The sequence below is a fragment of the Andrographis paniculata genome, unplaced genomic scaffold, assembly GCF_009805555.1.
Source record: "Andrographis paniculata isolate CXL003 unplaced genomic scaffold, ASM980555v1 Contig58END, whole genome shotgun sequence".
Taxonomy (NCBI): domain Eukaryota; kingdom Viridiplantae; phylum Streptophyta; class Magnoliopsida; order Lamiales; family Acanthaceae; genus Andrographis; species Andrographis paniculata.
In genome coordinates, this window is record NW_026137593.1 from 2,877,519 (window position 1) to 2,896,362 (window position 18,844).

At 30.3% G+C, this 18,844-nt stretch overlaps 3 protein-coding genes across 7 annotated transcripts; 2 read left to right on the forward strand and 1 right to left on the reverse strand.

The window, feature by feature from the left end:
- Window positions 1-3,822: 3,822 nt before the first annotated feature.
- LOC127257726 (putative disease resistance protein At1g50180) lies at window positions 3,823-7,995 on the forward strand. The gene is made up of 2 exons (XM_051284188.1): window positions 3,823-4,738; window positions 6,059-7,995. Exons 1-2 carry the CDS (start codon window positions 3,823-3,825, stop codon window positions 7,870-7,872), a joined length of 2,730 nt encoding a protein of 909 aa, XP_051140145.1. The 3' UTR covers window positions 7,873-7,995.
- Window positions 7,996-13,411: 5,416 nt separating this feature from the next.
- LOC127257743 (NADH dehydrogenase [ubiquinone] 1 beta subcomplex subunit 8, mitochondrial-like) lies at window positions 13,412-16,437 on the reverse strand. Of its 4 annotated transcripts, none has more exons than XM_051284209.1 (6): window positions 15,956-16,104; window positions 15,170-15,380; window positions 14,971-15,057; window positions 14,804-14,899; window positions 13,870-13,957; window positions 13,412-13,700 (listed from the first exon to the last, which is right to left on the reverse strand). In XM_051284209.1, exons 2-5 carry the CDS (start codon window positions 15,305-15,307, stop codon window positions 13,901-13,903), a joined length of 378 nt encoding a protein of 125 aa, XP_051140166.1. In that variant the 5' UTR covers window positions 15,308-15,380; window positions 15,956-16,104; the 3' UTR covers window positions 13,412-13,700; window positions 13,870-13,900. The 4 variants fall into 4 exon arrangements, 3 of the variants coding, with proteins under 3 accessions (XP_051140166.1, XP_051140167.1, XP_051140165.1); XR_007840074.1 differs by lacking the exon at window positions 13,412-13,700 and adding an exon at window positions 14,104-14,171 and having other exon boundaries at window positions 13,768-13,957; XM_051284210.1 differs by lacking the exon at window positions 13,412-13,700 and adding an exon at window positions 16,296-16,437 and having other exon boundaries at window positions 13,768-13,957; window positions 15,170-15,371; window positions 15,956-16,072.
- LOC127257742 (uncharacterized) lies at window positions 16,390-18,723 on the forward strand. 2 transcript variants are annotated; one of them, XM_051284207.1, is made up of 3 exons: window positions 16,390-16,770; window positions 17,819-18,417; window positions 18,493-18,723. In XM_051284207.1, the coding sequence occupies exons 1-2, from the start codon at window positions 16,390-16,392 to the stop codon at window positions 18,341-18,343; spliced, it is 906 nt and encodes a 301-aa protein (XP_051140164.1). In that variant the 3' UTR covers window positions 18,344-18,417; window positions 18,493-18,723. The 2 variants fall into 2 exon arrangements, with proteins under 2 accessions (XP_051140164.1, XP_051140163.1); XM_051284206.1 differs by having other exon boundaries at window positions 18,510-18,723.
- Window positions 18,724-18,844: the final 121 nt, after the last annotated feature.

Sequence of the window (18,844 nt, forward strand, 5' to 3'; positions counted from 1 at the left end):
ATATATTTATTTTATTGAAATTTTATTTTCTTCCAAAATACATGATATTTAATTGATTTTAGACATATATTTTTAGTGTATACAATATGTATATGTTTTTTGTTTTTTTTTTTTAATTAACTTTTGATCGGTGGTGCTTTTTGGACAATTGAATCTACACTATTTGTGATTTTTCATATGATTTTTGTTCTTATATTTGTAGAATATTAATAAAAATGTTTTGCAATTTAGATTTTTTCTTGGGTGTTATTTGGGAAAATTAAAGAAAAAAATAATTATTTATATTATGAGACGTAATTACAATTTTTAAAATTTTTTAATTTATTTAATAGTTTTTAACAGTTTGATCAATAAAAAAAAACTAATTATGTTGTTTAGTAAATAAGTTTTAAATATGGTGTTTGATAAAGCTTCTTGGACCATAAAAGTCAAATTAAAATAAAAAATAAAAAATCTATTATATGGAACATTTTATAAGAGTGTTTTTGTACGTAAAAATTAAAAGTAATTCTTTTAACTGGACGGACGGAGTGAGTGATTATTCTCCTTATATATATTTTTTATTTTTCATTTTAATATATTTGAATTTTTGGTAAATTATGATACTATTTTTTTTTTTTTTCAAATAATTAAAATTATTAATTATTTTATATATTTTTTATTTTTTTTAAAAATATATTAGTTTATTAGATTAAAGAAAAAATATAAAAATTATTCTCTCCGTCCCACATACCATGTCCATGTTGCCGTTTCTGTCCGTCTCACATACCATGTGACTTTCCTTTTTTGGAAAATGATTGTACATTTTAATCTCATTTTAAACTTTTTATTTTTTATTTTAAAATTTTAATTAAACTAATTAGTTATCTTAATCTTAATTTATAATTATTTATATTATAGGATAATTATTTTCCCTGATACATTCTTAATTATCTACTAATTACACCCCTCCTAAAATACCTGTCTACATAGCAAACACAGTATGTGGGATGGAGGTAGTATTAATTTAATTTTATATATTTAGTATATAAATTTTATATTCAAAATACATAAACTAGATTAAAATTAATGAAAATTGTAGTAGTAAATTAATTAATAATTAACAAATATATATATATATTAAAAATTTGTTATATTATATTTTATATTATTTTCGATAAAAAAAAATTACTTTTTGAGTAAAAATATATTAACTTTTTTAACAGAAATATCTAAAAAGTAGCAAAGCTAATATATCCATGACACTATAACAATTTTTAATAATCAATAACAAAAAAATTAATAAAAACTCTAAGCTTCAAATAACACAGTTGAATATTTTAAAAATACAATGTAAATACTTTCAATTATTATTTTACGTATAAATAGCTAATATCAAATAATTATTTTATCAAATACTTAAATATAAATAATTAATTGAATCAACTAGTGAAACCAATTAATTGAATCTGTTAATCAAACAACTAATTGAATCAACTAACTTAATAGTTAATTAAATCAGCTAACAATTATCACCGAATTGTCACACAAACACTATATATATTATATATATATATATATATAGCAATTAGATAAGTGGGTATTAGGTAGAGTACTTTGTCACCTCAATTATTACAAATTAATTATCTAAATCACATGTTCAAGTCACGCTTGCAATTTTATATCCAAATATTGAGTTTTGTAAAGCAACTTGAGATTATAAATTAATAATGGGGTTGGATAATTGACAATATTTTAGTACCCATCATTATTAATTAATTGCTTTGCTACAACAAGAAGAATAAATTAATTAAACACTAACTTGCTCCTTGTTTGCTACCTACAACACCATCGATTTTATTTATTAATTTTTAGAAAATAAACTAAAATAAAATCTAAAAATAAAAAATAAAAATTGTTATGTTGGAAACAAGAAATAGATTAGAACACATGATGAAATAAGTTTTATTACAATTATTTGGAATGTTGGTTAGATCTGTCAAATGATTTAATTAATTAAAGTTGGCAATGGCCGGCGATAATTGTAATATTTTGGGTGTGTTGTTTTGCTATTTGCTTTACATTTTTATTTTTAATTATTTTTATATGAAAATAGTTTAGTCGTAATTTTACAGAAAACGTGTTAAATGTGATATTAATTTTTAGAGAAAAATTCAAAATTTGAATAGTACAAGAATAAGACATGGAAACACGAACAGTTAGTTTTTAGTTTTTTACCAGTATTTTATTATTTACAAAAAAAAAAATCTTTTAAAATTATCAATTTTTTTTATATCGGGTGTATTCATCCAGCAAATTTTAAGTGATATAATTATCAATGAATATTACCAAGAAAAATATAATAAATATATATACACTCACACAATATATATATATATATAATCTATCAACATACAAAAAATTGACAAATCAACCGAAAATATTATCTTTTATAATCTTCATTCATGATATAAAAAATACATACATAAGAAAATATAAAGTGAACACTACTTATATTATTTATTTTTCCCCTATACTACAATAATCATGAAATTTCACTAACTTTATAATTAAGCCGCAAATTACGGTGATTAAGAATAAAAAGTTACCACTTACAAAGAAGTGTTGGGTTAAGTAATGTTTGATTGCATCACTTTTGTAAAGTTCATTTTACTTATAAAGATTGCATTTGTTTGTAGTTTATTTTTTCGTTTTTAGTTAAGACATAAAAAATCGCAATTTGACGTTCAAATATAAGAGAGTTGGTAGTTATAATGTTGATTGTAATTAGACAACACGGTAATAACACAAAAAGTATAAGCAAGGTAATACATGAAGTATACCAAAACATCGTAAAGGACATGTTACACGTAATACAAATATATCGTATATACTCATATCATATGATAATAATATACACCACATAAAATAAAGGAAAAATTGTGTATAATTCACTTATAGTTTAAAAAGTTGGTATCATACTACCTCATAGTTTTACAATTATATAGAACTTTCTTTTCTATTAGAAAATATTGTACAAAATTTTTTAAAAATTGTATGAGATTCTTTTGTATTTTTAAAAATATTTTATAGAACCTCAAAAAAAAAAATTGTACATATTTTTTAATACACAGGAAAATTTCGTACAATTTTTAAATCACGAATAAAATGATACAGACCTTTCAAACTATATGTAATTATAAACATTGTTACCTAAACTAAATAATACAAATAATATATGAATTGACAATGCATGATATATATACACACATCACATACTATAATTTATCTTAGCATACACTTTTTTTTTTTTTTTTTTTGAAGTATACATATAACATAAAACAAACAACATACAATAATAATATATATATTTTTAATTTAAGTCATATGTTAACAAATTACATTTCGTGTCCTAATTAATACTCTCTTCAACTCATCTATTATATTCATATTATTGTTTCTGTTTTGAAAAATGAATACATATTTTAATTTTGTTTTAAATTTTCATTGTAAATTTTTATAATTATTTCTACAATAAAATAATTATTTTTGCTAATATATTTTTAATTATTTATTAATTTTATTTTTTTTTAAATTGTTATGTCTACAGTAATTGTAATAGAATATTTAATTAATTAACGGCGACTCTAATCATTCCCACAATAGGATTATAGGATAATTAAATAATTAATTAACATGCAAGTTGCACTAAATTCATTACTACAAGAAGCACCTTCCTCGCTTACACACAATCAAACGCACGCATCGAAGAAATAATCCCAAATTGTAATAATAATAATAATAATAAGAGCTCTGTGATCTGAAGGTCCAGTAACAACATCCATGGCGGAAGCAGCCGTCTCATTCGCGGTGGAGAAGCTGAGCGACATGGCAATTCAGAAGGTCACCTTCCTCCTCAACGTCGAGGACCAGCTCACTCGGCTCAAAGACCAGCTCGAGAACATGCAGTGCTTCCTCAGAGACGCCGCCGAGAAGCAAGCCGCCGCCGCCGACCAGCTCATCGGAAAGTGGATCGCCGACATCAGAGCCGTCGCCCACGACTCCGAAGACTTGATCGAAATCTACGCCCTCAAAGTCGCCGCGCCGCGCCGCCGAGGGCTGCGCGGCTGGCTCGCCTGGTTCCCCCGGCACGTGTACAATCTGGACCGGCTAGGGCACGCCATCGAAGCCATCCAGCGGCGGCTCGGAGCCATCGAAGCCAGCCGGAAGGCGTACGGGATCGAGAACATTCTGAAGGAGTTGGGGAAGGGATCAATATCGTCGTCAAAATCGGAGAGCGTGGAACGACGTCGTAAGGTGAGTCCTTGGGAGACGGAGAGGCACGTGGTGGGGCTGGAGGAGCACGTGCAGAGGCTGCTGGCGGAGGTGGTGTGGGGCGGCGGCGAGGGGCTGCAGGTGGGCGGCGTCGTGGGGATGGCCGGCGGCGGGAAGTCGACGCTGGCGAGGATGGTGTACAACCACGCGGCGGTGGCGGAGAGGTACGGGCGGCGGCGGGCGTGGGTGTGCGTCACGCGGGAGTTCAACCCCAAGGAGGTGATGAAGGCGGTGGTGATGCAGCTGGTGGAGAAGGAGGAAGACCGCCGGACGGTGGCGGATGTGATGGACAAGTCGCCGGAGTCGGAGGTGCAGAGGATGCTCCAGGAGCGCCTCGCCGGCGGCGGCGGTTACTTTCTGGTGGTTGACGACATCTGGCGGCAGGAGGATTGGGACTACTTGGCCAAAGCTTTTCCCGATCAAGGTAACCTCTACTCACCTAACCTCACTGCTATTTTATTAGTATTATTTTTTTCTAATATATATATTTTTAAAATTTAATTATCGTATTTTTATTCTATAAAATATACTGAGTCTCACTTACTTGTTTTTCTAATTCTAAAGTCTCACTTACATATATATATATATATATATTTTTGAACTTTAAGGTATCACTTATTTTTTTATTTTGAAAAACGTAGTTGTCATGACCTTTTTACGTATTCATCTTTGAATATTAATTATTATATCAATACATCGTAGAAATTAAGATAAAAAAGCAAAAATACGTTTATTAGTCTCTTATTATACAAATACAATGATATTTTTCGAGTAAATTATTCAAATATAAAAATATTTTTAATGTTAAATACAATGATTCAAAAACCAAATGACAACCTTCTTGTCGGACGGAGGAGTATTATATTTAAATTAAAATTTAAACGATATAACTAATATATTAAATTTTAAAAATATAAATTTAATTATATAGTAGATAATTTAAGATTTTTAAATATAATTTATAAAATTTTAAAATAATTTGTCGACTAATTTAAATTTACTTAAAGTTAATTATATTTTTTATTTTTAATTAAAATTTAAAATATATTTTATACATAAATTTTAATAAATATGTTTTCAATTAGGGTAGATAGTGCAAATTTTTTAAATATAATTTACAAAATTTTAAAATAAATTAGAAAATTTAATAAAAAATATATATATTAACGTAACTATGTTCTATTTGGTAATTTTAACCGTTTGAAAAATAATTTCAATTTATTATATTCAAACAGTTTTTTTTATAAAATATGTTTTTATAATGATTCCAAACATATTTTCTATTTTTTAACTTCTGCTTCTACTTTTGACTTATGCTTATTTTTAAGTCAATTCAAACGAACTCTAACTTGTAGGCTTGTGGTAGTTAAATTTTATAATATACATTAAAAGTTGTTTCGATATTTTACTTGGATAATTTTACTAAGTACGTGTTGAAACTTGTTTTCTTTTCTTTTCTTGCATATCAATAATTGTTTTATTACAAAACTAAACTGCTGGTTTGTTTTTTTAACCAAATTTTATTATTTGGACTCTGCTTTTTTTTGGAAAAAAATATATATTTTTTCCTCTAACAAAACATCCCATCAAATATTATTTTAATATCAAACTAAAACTAAATTTTCTCAAACTCAACCAAAAGAAACATGTAACTTTATAGTCCAATTAATACATATAAGTGTATATATACTTAAAAGAATTTCTATTGATGATTATATGGTCATTTCGTAAATTGATTTTATAGGTACATCAAGTAGAATATTGGTAACAAGTCGTTTTCGCAACATTCCAAGGGGTGCTCGATATATTCACGAGCATAATGGATTAGACTCCGACAAGAGTTGGGAACTATTGTTGAAGGTGGCATTGATCGACAAGAATAAAGGCAAGTGCCCGTCGGAATTAGAGGCTATAGGAAGACAAATCTTAGACAAGTGCGATGGTTTGCCCCTTGCAATAAGTGTGATGGGAGGTTTATTACAAGAGCAACGACAATTGAAAAGTGGTTGGGAGAAGGTTCTTAAAGGAATGGATTCTTATTTGGGAAGAAGTGACGATAGTGTAATGTCTATTTTGGATTTGAGTTATCATGATTTGCCTCCGCAACTAAAATCTTGTTTCTTGTGTCTAAGTTTTTACAAAGAGGATGCTACCATCCCGGCGAGAGACTTGATACAAATATGGATCGCCGAAGGCTTTACCCCTTCGAAAAAGGGGGGCGAGGAGACAATGGAGAATATTGCAAGAAGTTATCTGGACGAGTTGATTAATCGAAACATGATTCAAGTCAAAGATTTGGGAAAAGATGGGGTTAGGGTTTTGAACTGTCAAGTTCATGATCTTCTGCATGACTTATCCATTAAGAAGGCAAAAGAGGAAATCAACTTTGAGGCTTTAAAGGAACCATTTGATCTTGAATCATTCGATAAACATCGCCATTGTGTTGTTCATTACAACAATGAAGGGCTCGTGGCCTCCAAGAAAAACCGGCGCCTCCGCTCTCTTTTCTTTTCCGGATCAAAATCCGAAGTTAATCTTGACGGTGTTTCATCCAAGTTTTGGGAAAGTTTTGAAATTTTACGGTTGCTTGATTTGGAAGGCTTTGGCTTGAAAACTTTCCCAAACTCGATATGTACAATGGTTGCGCTAAGGTACTTAAGGTTAAGAAGCAATAAGTTGGATAAGCTTCCGGACACATTAGGTAACCTTAAGAGACTACAACTTCTTGATGTTTCGGACAATCACCGGCTGGTGGTGCCGAACATCATATGGCAATTGGAAAGTTTGCGACATCTTTTTATGGATGGGCAAATCGTTTGCGAAGAGCCGTTGAGGTTAGACACTTTGAAGAAATTACAGACCCTATCCTTCGTTTGGACAAGCAACATCGTTGTCGAGCACCTCGCGGAACTCACTAGCCTTTGCAAATTAGGGTTAGGCCTAAAAGAAGGCGTCGATGCGAACAAGCTCTTCGCTTCGATGGCTAAGCTAAAGAATTTTGTCTCTATCGACGTAACATTTGCCGAAGGCGCATTTGCTTCGACCGATGGGCTCGAGAGTTTGCAACATCTTATTAGGCTTAAGATAAGATTTCAAGTGCCAAAGATATCGAGTTTCGAAAATCTCTTACAAAATCTTTCGTACGTGACGTTGATTCAAACCGAGCTAAACGAAGATCCGATGCCGGCTCTCGAGCAATTGCCGAACTTAGTGTACCTCAAATTGGATCAAGCATTGCACTATGAAAACAATGCTATGGTTATCTCACGTAATGGTTTCTCCATGCTCAAAGAAGTTCATTTTCTTGATTTGTGGTATCTCGAAAATGTCGAAATCGGAGACGGCGCAATGTCGGAACTCGAACGATTGAACATCCAGTTTTGTCCGAGGTTGAAGATCCTCCCAGAAAAGGAAGAGATGAGGTTGATGAGGAATCTCCAAGAATTGAAGATGTTGTGGGTAAGTTCCGAAAATATTGCAAAGCTTCAAGATCCTAAATACAGTCATGTTTTCTCTAACATTCGATCTGTAGAGATAGACCATACTTATGATGTGTAGTTTCTGTTTTTTTTTTTCCTACCTCTATTGTAATTTTATAAATAATGGATAAGATGTCGTGAAGCATGATTGTTATTATATATACCATTTGTATGATCGATCATTCACACATAATGTATATTTTACATGACTAGTTTTTATGTTGTTTTATTATAGTAATGTAAAGATTGATATCCACACATATATATGGTTGTGCTCACTTATTTTTATTCTCTTTAATTATTATTGAAAATTGTAAAAATATTTTAAAATATCTATTTTTATTATCTTAAAATTTTATATGAGATTAAATAATATATTTTATAATAATAATAATAATAATAATAATAATAATATGTAATTATTTACATGAATATATAATTTATGAATTATTTAGGGTTTGTTTACTTTATTTATTTATTTCTTTATTGAATCATGAATTATCGCAAGATTTCAAAGAATAAATTATATTCAACACTCAATGTTCATTTAAAATCATATCAAATAACTAGTTTATTTAAAAACAACAAAATAAAAAATGCAAAGAATAGATAAAAAATAAAAATAAAAAAAAAAATGTTATACCTATAGTAGTCATGACTCATATGAGCTTTGTTTTATGGTACATATCCAAACACTAATGAATAATTGACTTAAGTTAATGAATATTTTAAGTTGATTTCAATTTTTTTATTCTTCCTATGCATCAGTTAAAACATCTCACCAGATTAGTACTATTCAATACAAAAAAGAAATAATAATAATAATCAAAATTAATTACGCCATAAAAGTTACTATTTCTAATTTTTCTTTTAAAAAAAAAAATCAAATCAAACACATATTTTTTATTTATTATATTACACTAAAATTTAATTTTACATTCAAAACAACACATCCATACATAGTTATATTATATTAAACAACTACTTCAATTCAAAATTTTTCTACTCTCTCCGTCTCGTTGGAAGGGTTGCGTTTGTTTTTTGCACGTAATTTTTAAATATTAGTATTATATTGAATTGTAGTAAAAAAAAAAAAAAAGACAAAAATGCCTCTATTAGTATGGTGTAATATAAAAGTAATGGCATTTGTGTAATATATTATAAGTCGAAATGATATTTATTATGTTAACAGTACAATTACTAAATTAGGAAATGATAACCTTGTTTTGAAACGAATGAAAATGAAAAATATTAACTTTTCAATTGGACGGAACAAATATTTAAAATAAAAAACTCAAAATCAAATTCTTTCCGGTAAACATACCCATTGTTTAATAATTAATATTAAGTGATAAGTGTCACCACCATCAATTCATAATTGTTCCTTCAAAGTTGGAATTAACTATGCTAAAAATAAAAAATAAAAAATGTAGAATTTTGGGAGTAAGTAGTTATAAATAAGTTTGTGTTTAGAATTAAGGGGGTATGTCATTCTGTAATATTTGTTTATATTTTGAGTTAATTTGAATTTATAATTTTAAAGTGAAATATGTTCATACGATATTTTGCATAAATTTAGGTACCAAAAAAAAAAAAAAAACAGTTATTCTCTTTTACATAAAATGATAAAATTGATGAAAATTATATAATACAAAAATAATATTGAAAACATTCAAATGAATAAAGCATTAGAAAATTGATATGATGATTTTTCAATATATATATATATATATATATGATATGATTATTATTATTATTTTTTATCAAAAATTATTATTAATAAATAATGATAAAAAGTTTAAAAGTATTTACATAAACAGAGCTGCATGCTATTGAATATTCTCCATACGAGGGCAATGAAACAATCATTGGATCCTCTTTTTCAAGTGCAACAAACACATAATGGATCCAACCAATCTTCATACATTTAAAGGATTAGGTTTTGGACAATATACTCCAAAATATTACAGTCAAATATCAAAAATATTAATAAGAACAACAAGACATCATCTACAAGATTTTGATGGTATTTAATGGGAATCTTTTGACAAACCCATAGTTGTTCAAGATCCCAAAATCCCATCTTTATTCTCTTGACTGTTTTCCGAATTCCGTCTATCCAAACATCGAAAGAAGCTGTCTTTGTTCTTTTTAAAAAAAAAAAAAAAAGTAGAGAATTGAAAATATATCGAAGCCAAGCATTAGACTTGCCTAGAAGACGAACTTTCCCCCTTTGTTACTTCAACCCCTTTAATACCAATTGCTTCACAATATATCGTCGATCTTTTGCACATTTGCAAGCTAGTAAATCTTCATAAACCAAACAACATCGGATGGCTCCCAAATCTTGACAACCATCGACTTCGATGTTTTTGTAGCCATTGAAGATGACCTAAACTTGAAGAAGAAAGACATTCTTAGTGGCAAGAAATGTATAACCTAAATGAAGAAGAAAGGTATGTGAGGTTTAGTTTTGATGCCATGTTGTACTTATAATGGAGAATGACTTTAATTTGCACATATGAAGGAAATTCATAAACAAAGTATGAAGGTACAATTGGGAATGAATAGGATAATGATTTAGTGTTATTTGGCATAATAAGGGTCCTAATAATATTTTAAATTATTGTAATGAAAACTTTGTTGAAGTGCATGGGATTCCATGGACCCAAATAGTAAACTATATTTGCTTGTTTGTCTCAAGTTGAAGTGGGAATATATGAGGATAGCCCATCAACACTTGTGAGTCAAAATTATAAGTTAGAATATACAAATATATAAGAAAAGATTGCATATATATATATATATATATATATGTATGTGTGTGTTTTGGCCAAACTAAATTTGGATGAGAATGAAGTGATTAAAGTTAATAGATTATTTTATTCATCCTAATCACATGTTTATTTTAAATTGTTAATATACACTATAATCTTCAAACAAGTGGTTAATATGCCAAATTTGATTGAATTATTTTTATCATGCCTGATAGATGAAAATAATAATAATAATAATAATGTATGATGAAATTGTATAATTTTATCATTCAAAGTAAATACACTATAAGGATAGTGATTGAGGTGGCTTTAATAGTTGTAATGTTCTTTTATACAAGAATTTAGATTATAAATAAATTGAGAATTAGTATGGTCTTTCATTAAAATGATTTGAAAGAAGGTTTCATTTTAAGTTAGACCTTAGTGGGCATTATGCTATTAATAATTTTCATCTCTAGTATTTCTTAATTTATTTTTAAATTGGACTCTCATTATTTTATTTTTTTATTGTCTCTTAAATAAATAAATATATTTATATGCATTAGTTTTTTTTTACTTTTTTATAAAATATATATAACCATATATATAATCAATCTATAAAACAATTTCACATTGTCATATAATTATTTAATGCTTCAACATATATCTTTAAATTTATTTTAATTAAATAAATCTTGCATCATAACTTAAATATTAACCAAACATCATCTCATTCTAAATAGTAAAACTGAATTCCCAATCATAATAATATGGAATTTTCATAATAATTAATAAACTACCTTCTTTTAGTCATTAATTTTTATTTGTTTTTTTAGAGGAATAATGATTTCACTTTATAAAAGTCACATTAAAAGAAACATAGCTCTTTAAGCTGTAAAGAGACACTATTAAAATAAATAATTATTTAGACTTTAATTTTTTTAACAAAAGACTGTATTTTTAAGAGGTATGTATATATATAACTGAAAGGGCAAACATTAATCTTTGTTACAATGTCTTTATTGTCCTTTTCTTTTTTTTCTTTTTTTTTCTTCTCTCCTTTCAAAATAATTTTAAAATCATCATTAATGAAATCACAAACACAGCCAACCCACTTATGATATATCGACTATTTAATTCAGCATTGCAAATTCATATATGTGAAAATGACACCTCTTGTAGAAAAACAAAAAAAAAAAGTTTGAATCTTTATCCACTAAACAACAAAACATTATTGAATTAAGGGATACATTGAGTCAATATTCCATCGACCACCTATATATATACTTTTTTACAAAAAAAATGAAATGATTCTTTTCTTGTTTATATATATATATATATATATATATTATCAGTGGTATAATCAAGTGAGATTGGAGTAGCTAGCAATACAAAACCCTAAAAAGATGTCTTTTAGGTTTGTCCCTTTACTTACTCAGTAATGGACAATTTAGTGAAACATTGTTTGTATTTTATATAAATATATATATATATATATTCATATTCATATTCTTGAGACCAAATCATATCCAACTATGAAATCCTTTTCATAATTAAGTTCATCCACGTCCTCTTTCTTTTCGTTGTCAATGAAAATTGATTACATAAAACATTGTTATTTGTGAGTGGTAATATTCTTTTTGTACAATAAAATTTACAATAAGCTTCAAAAGTATATTCGAATATTAAACACATCTCGAGAGATGACATTACATTTTTGGAATTGCTAATATTGATATCCATGAGATTATATTGACTATTAATAGTTTACTATGATTTTTTTATTAGTGTTTTTTCCACATATTTTCGTTTGATTTGTTTAAGGCAACTTAGATAGCACTATAAATAATATATATATATATAGTACGTTTTATAAATAAAAATATTTGATAAAATATATTTCTAATTCCGTGAGTAATTTCATTGGTAATACTCATGAAATTTAATTTCATAAATGTAATTCCTGAGAATCTTGGCGCGTTGGGATAAGAAAAAGAAGATCTTTGGATTTGGATAACTGGCATCGATGGTGTCATCGGAGTGCAACTATTTATGAGTTATAATTGTACGTCTGGTGGTTTGATTGACGAGAGTTGTCGGCTAGCGAACTTGATGGAAAGGCAAGACCGTTTTGAGGGTTAAGCCATGACCATCATAAAGCAGTTCGAGATGATGAAGTAGTTTGAGATGATCAACGTCCGACCGGACCAACACAACTCTGATGGTGACTCTGGTGCATCATCCATTTGTTGGTGTCCGAAGTATTTAAACTTTCATATTGTATAGATTAAATTATTGAATTTTACGGTCCATGTTTATTTTGTCATCATCAATGTATACTATCTATATCCGATTCTAAGGATTTCATTTACATTTTGCGTATACAAAAATTTTGACATTTACCCTTTGACTTTATGTATAAGTCATTTATGTGTAATGATATGTTTGTAATTTAAATAAAAATATATTTTGATATTAATATATAACTACTTTACTGAAAATGAAACTTTTGAAGAACAAACGGTAAAGAAAAATACTTTAAATTGAGACATATGAAATATATTATATACAAATATTAAAACAATATATAATATATATTTTTTTATTCAATCACAAAATATTATTTTTTATATTACCGACATAATTTTTCTTACCTAAAATAAAACACACATTCAACCAAAATACAAAATAAACACACGTATCACTAATTCATTACCAATATTCATTCAATCTCTCATTATTCACACAATCATATATAATTTATTATAATAAATATATAGGCATCTATTTTGTCATTTCTCTTTGTTCAATTAGTAAGTATCTATTTTTTTTTGTCTTCAGTAAAAATAGCTCAAACTAAATACCAAAAAATCTTTCCTTTATATATATAATTGCACCGTAAATAAACTTTACACTACTCTATTACAATAGATATCCATAAAATAATAATATAATTAAATCCGCGTGCAAAAGTCAAATAGATACTTTTCACTCGGCTGGAAGGAGTATAAAATAGTTCTCACTTCTCCATGAATATCATAATCAAGTTCAAAAACAATTTTGCAAAAAGTTTAGTAAATCCTTAAAAGTGATGTTCTCCCCGTCGAATTGTTCATTTATTTCACCAACTCCATTGGTACCAATCAAATTGCTTGCCTCATTGAAAAAAAAAAAAAAAAAAGAAGAAGAAGAAGAGATTGAGTAGACCACACAGAATTCAGAAATTAAATACGACTCTCGAAGTATTAACAAATTCATTTTTTCATTACTCAAGGATTTATTCAAATTGATAGGAGGAAACCTGAGATATAAATGATTACCAGCAGGCAAAAGGTCTGGTAAGAAACAACCTCAGGGCTCTCCACCGAGCTCAACCCTCAGGTTATCGTAAGGGTAGACCTTGGGTGTCTGAAAAAATCAAGGGAAGATTGTTGTTGCTGAGTCAAAATGGTATTAGAGTCACATAAGATGCTTCTATTGCACAAAAATGATAATGTAATAAGGAATAAGTTAATCAAACAATTTCAAAAGATTGTGGTTCTATGACTCATTACCCTGATGACTTCAACCACATCCAGCCCGGGGAAAAGCTAATCATAAACTTAAAAGTTACAACTCATGTCTGAAATATGGAAAGAGCTTACTCATGTCAGACAAGAAATCTCAAGGAGGCTAGAAAATGACAATATTCAAACTTCTGAATAAAGTGAGTATGTATATTACTATATTAATCAGATCTAAGATTGGATAGCACAAAATGGATGATGAGAGGTGAGAATTGTGGCTAGTACAATCTTTAAGGTTAAGGTGTATGAACCATTGCAAGTGGTTTGAAGACAAGCTAGAAGTAAACAAAGTGGCAGTTAAAAACACTCAAATAACTTAAAGAAATAGTGAACAGGGCAGCCACTGACTGAACCGCTATAGTCGTCAACATATATCAAGTCTAAAATCAACCACAATCCTGAATCCCATTTTGGTATAATTGAAAATGCTTGAATCTACAATAGCACTGATAATCATTCTCAAAGTTGAGGCAAAAAGCAATTCAAGAACATATGCTATTACAGTCAAAACTCATGAGTTAAGATATGGCAATCCACTTCACTAACAAGCAGCCAAAAACATCAGCATTTCAAATGCAATAAATTTCAGAGAAAAAATGAAACTCAATCTAAACAGATTAATTAACTAAATTTTTAGCCACGAGTGAAAACAAAAGCATATATTTGAAATCTGAAAAGTACTACTTACATATGGTATTTTTGAGGCCTTATCGTTCCACACAGCTAACAGACCAAGCGACGCAAAAAATCCTAGCCCGCCACACATCCAAGCCAACGCTTCATACTATAAACCAAAATCAGCTTAATGGAACTATTCACATAAAAAAACGCTGATAACTACTCGAAAGATCCAACCTTCCCAATATTATCAGCAATACGATCGATGCAAGGTTCTGGAAATGGAGTTCCATTATCCCACACAAGTTCATCATTCACGGGTAGCTATATTACAGTCACCAAAAGAAACCAAAAATAAAAGCAAAATGAGATTAAGCTTAATACATTTCTTCCTTGGTTATCTACGAATTCTTCATAAGAAAAGTAGTATACTCACCAGTTTGTCAGGGACGATGTGCTTGCCCACAGGGAGGCCCATTCCGGATCGCTCGCGGAGAGAGGACCCGACAGATCGAGAAACGGCTCCGGTGCCGCCCATGATCCGGGCCGCCACCTGGTTCAGTCTTGCTGCCATGTCAAGTTTCTTGTCTTCGTCGAATTATCAAAGAACTTGCTCTCTTTCTTTAACCCCTTTTTTCCTACGGTATCTAGCCATGAAGTAGATCAAAATCTCTATAGATTGTAGTAACTAGTAAGTCAAATTATTCATGCTAAAATCAACCTGTGTAACTCAAATTATATGAAAGGACCTATCTTATTCCTATCTTATCATACATAAAGTGATAAAGAATTTTGGGTATTATTCTACAGCATGTGTAACCAGTCAAGAAGTAATCTCAATGAACTAGTACTACCTTGAAGCACAAGAGCCTTTGCAAAGATAAGCATAGAAAAAGTTAGACAATGCTCTGAGGTATAAATCATAATCGACAACGATTACAAGACTTCCTTGTTAAGGTAAGTTCATGGCTGAGAAACAAAACCAAAATTTACGCCATTAAAATGCCATAATTTTGATCCGATGCCCTAGCAATTTCATCTCATTTAGATTTAAAAAACACATCCAGCTTCGACAATGCCTGGGACCGCAACTGCTCTAATCGACACAGAAACATGAAATCACGCATCGACGAAATAAATTCCACACCTCATCCAAAACAATTTCTTTTGTTGCAGCACTTACGGCATCAAATTCTAGTTCGCTAGAGTGAAATAAACATACCTTTTCACCGGAATCGAGCAGCAACCAACCTGTTCGTCAGTGGGGATCCTGCGAGGTTTGCTCTTGCAGTCCGATCCGATTGAGATTAGGGACGCCGGACGCGAACCTTTGTCTATGCTGTAATTTCAATATACCATTTATTTTTCAATTTATTAGATAGTTTTATTTATTTTTTGATAAATAATATGGCAATGTTGAAATAAAAAATAAAAAATTATTATTATCATAAACTAATTATATTATCACTGAAATAATTTTTACAATAATCGTATTTGAGGTATTTTAAACTTTAAAATTTAGTTAACAACTTTCCTTTAGATATATGCTTTAACTCATATACCTTCTCCCCGAATTATTATGTGGATAATGTAGTAGCATCATAGTGTTGTGCCTTATGCTTTGATTGTTGTACACTCGACTCCGGCCTACCGTGGATGGGGCTCTGCGATTCTTCATTGCCCACTCCCGAGCTTCATTCAATCCAATTTCCCCTTCCGATTTCTCTTATTTTCTGCGGAAGATTCACGCTCGATAATCGTCCGAATAGTAAAACTAATTATTGGCGGTGTTTATCCGGTGGCCGGAGCGGCGGCTCGCGATGGGATTCGGAGAAGAATGTTAACCCGAAGCACAAGTCCAGATTTCGTATGGACGACTATGGCGAGGGAACTGAATTTGAGTTCAGGAACGTTGCAAAGCAGAGGATTTGGTGGTATGATGATTTTGATGCCGACGCTGATGATGACGATGACGAAGAGGAGGAGAATTGGTTTGGGATTCTCGAAACTTCCATTGGATTAGATTGGGTTTCTAAGGTAGTCTATAAATCCCCTTTTCTCTTTTTTCTTGTTTTATTGATTTTGGGTTAAAAAATAACAAACTATCACCATAATTCTAGTGAATCCATGAGTTCGTTGTACAGATTGAAATTCTTTGAGATGATCCTGGATTCTATGGAGGCTTTGGCATATTTCAGATTCTGTGTATCTGCTGATATAAAAATACATTTAGATTGAATGATGTTTATTTCATATGTGATAAGCAGATTACTGAGCTAATGTGGTTTAAGAATTAAGATAGTTTCGAAGAACTCCAGCAAATTTATTACAGTTCCCTAATCCAGTATTGTGCTAATGCAGTGTGATTTGTGTGGGCTATCCCTCTTTGATAAATGGTAGTACAAAATCAATAGTAATACGAATGCCGTGTAAGCAGGTGCATATAGTTTGCGTGTTCGAGTTTGATTTGATGTTTGAGCTTGAGCTTGGTTTGTGCATGTGAGTGTGGATTTGAATGTGGTCGTGCTTGATAGAACTCGATACACTACAAAATCATTTCCCCTCGATGCTTGGCTTTAAAGAAGTTGATTTCTTTTATACGGCATATAAAGAACTTGACGACAAATACACTCTCAATTACTTCTGTTTAGATAAAAATTTTAGAGTTTTGGAAAAATATGAGAATAACAATAATAAAAAAAGTTTCTTTTTTTGAAAAAGATAATGTTGATGAACAGTGTGGATACTTTTAAAAGTGTTTATGTAAACACAGTTGATACTTGATTAGTATTACAATGCCAATTTCCACGGAAAGTTTTATTGCTCATGGCTCGACTAAGATGCTTGAATTGCTAGTAATCACTAATCATAATTACTTGGGAAATTCTTTTGAGCATATGAGAGGTTGCTTGTGTTACTTATGATCAAACTTATCAATTTAGGCGTCGTGTGGATCAAAGTTTCCTCGGTACTTACATTGTGTAAAAACTGATTGGTTTGTCGCCTTAACGAACTCTTTTCAATCTATTGTTGTCTCTAAATTATGTCTGAATTTTATGAATAAACGAAATAAGCATTGCCGCAGGTATTTCAAGCCTTCGGGTGGATGATTCCTGCAGTTGTCATCTACACGGTGACAGGAATGGGGCCTAACAGCATCATCATGGCCTTGGCTCTACCTCTTGCCCAGTCTGCATTTTCCTTAGCAACTGAAACATTCTTTGGAAGGCCGGAGAAATCTCTGAGGCCAAAATCTAAGAGAAAGAAAAAACCATTTGCCGGAGCTTCCAGCCGAGCCAGAGTGAGAAGAGAAAAGCAAATGTACAATGAGAAAGTGAAGGAGGCTGGAAATTACAAGTCGTGGGTAGATGCAAATAACTTATCCGATCAAAATGCAAAGGGCGATCTCCAAAACTTTGGCGGATGGGACGAGCTGGATAGTCATGCGAGAGTAGAAAAAAAGGTTAGAAATCCTAACGGAGCAGGAGCAGGAGCACGAACTGAATTCAAGAAAAGCAAAAGAGCGGAAGGAGATGCCGATACACCACTTTTAATGAGACTATTGGCTGCCATTTTCCCTTATCTGCGATTTTGGACCAAGTTATTCTAGCAGAGTTACAATGGATTGATTTGAAGAGGAAGTGTTGTCAAGTTTTCGCCATCTGATCGTGGAAATAAAAGAAGGTAATGATTTCTTAGTATTTACATGAGATCTTTCATTAAAATCTTGTTCAAGGCTTCGAATTGATACATTGACAGTGGTTGTGGTAGAACAGTTGAGATGGGCTGCTTCGATTGTTGATCCTTGGGAAGTATATATGGGAATGGAATTGGATTAGTGTCTTGGAGGCTTGGGCATGGCTAGCTTAGCTACATACGACAGGTATGCCGTTGGTAAATAGAGGAGGACTCGTATTTATTCTTCTTTTCATGATGAATATGTAAATACTAGAATAATTTTAATTTTTATAAAAATATTTATTTCTTTTATATTTAGAAAAATAAAAATGTCAAATTTATTTTATATATTTCTATTAACCGCTCAGCCAAAAAAATATATATACATTAATATTATACTCCTTTCGTCCACCTTTTTCTTCTACTATTTTTA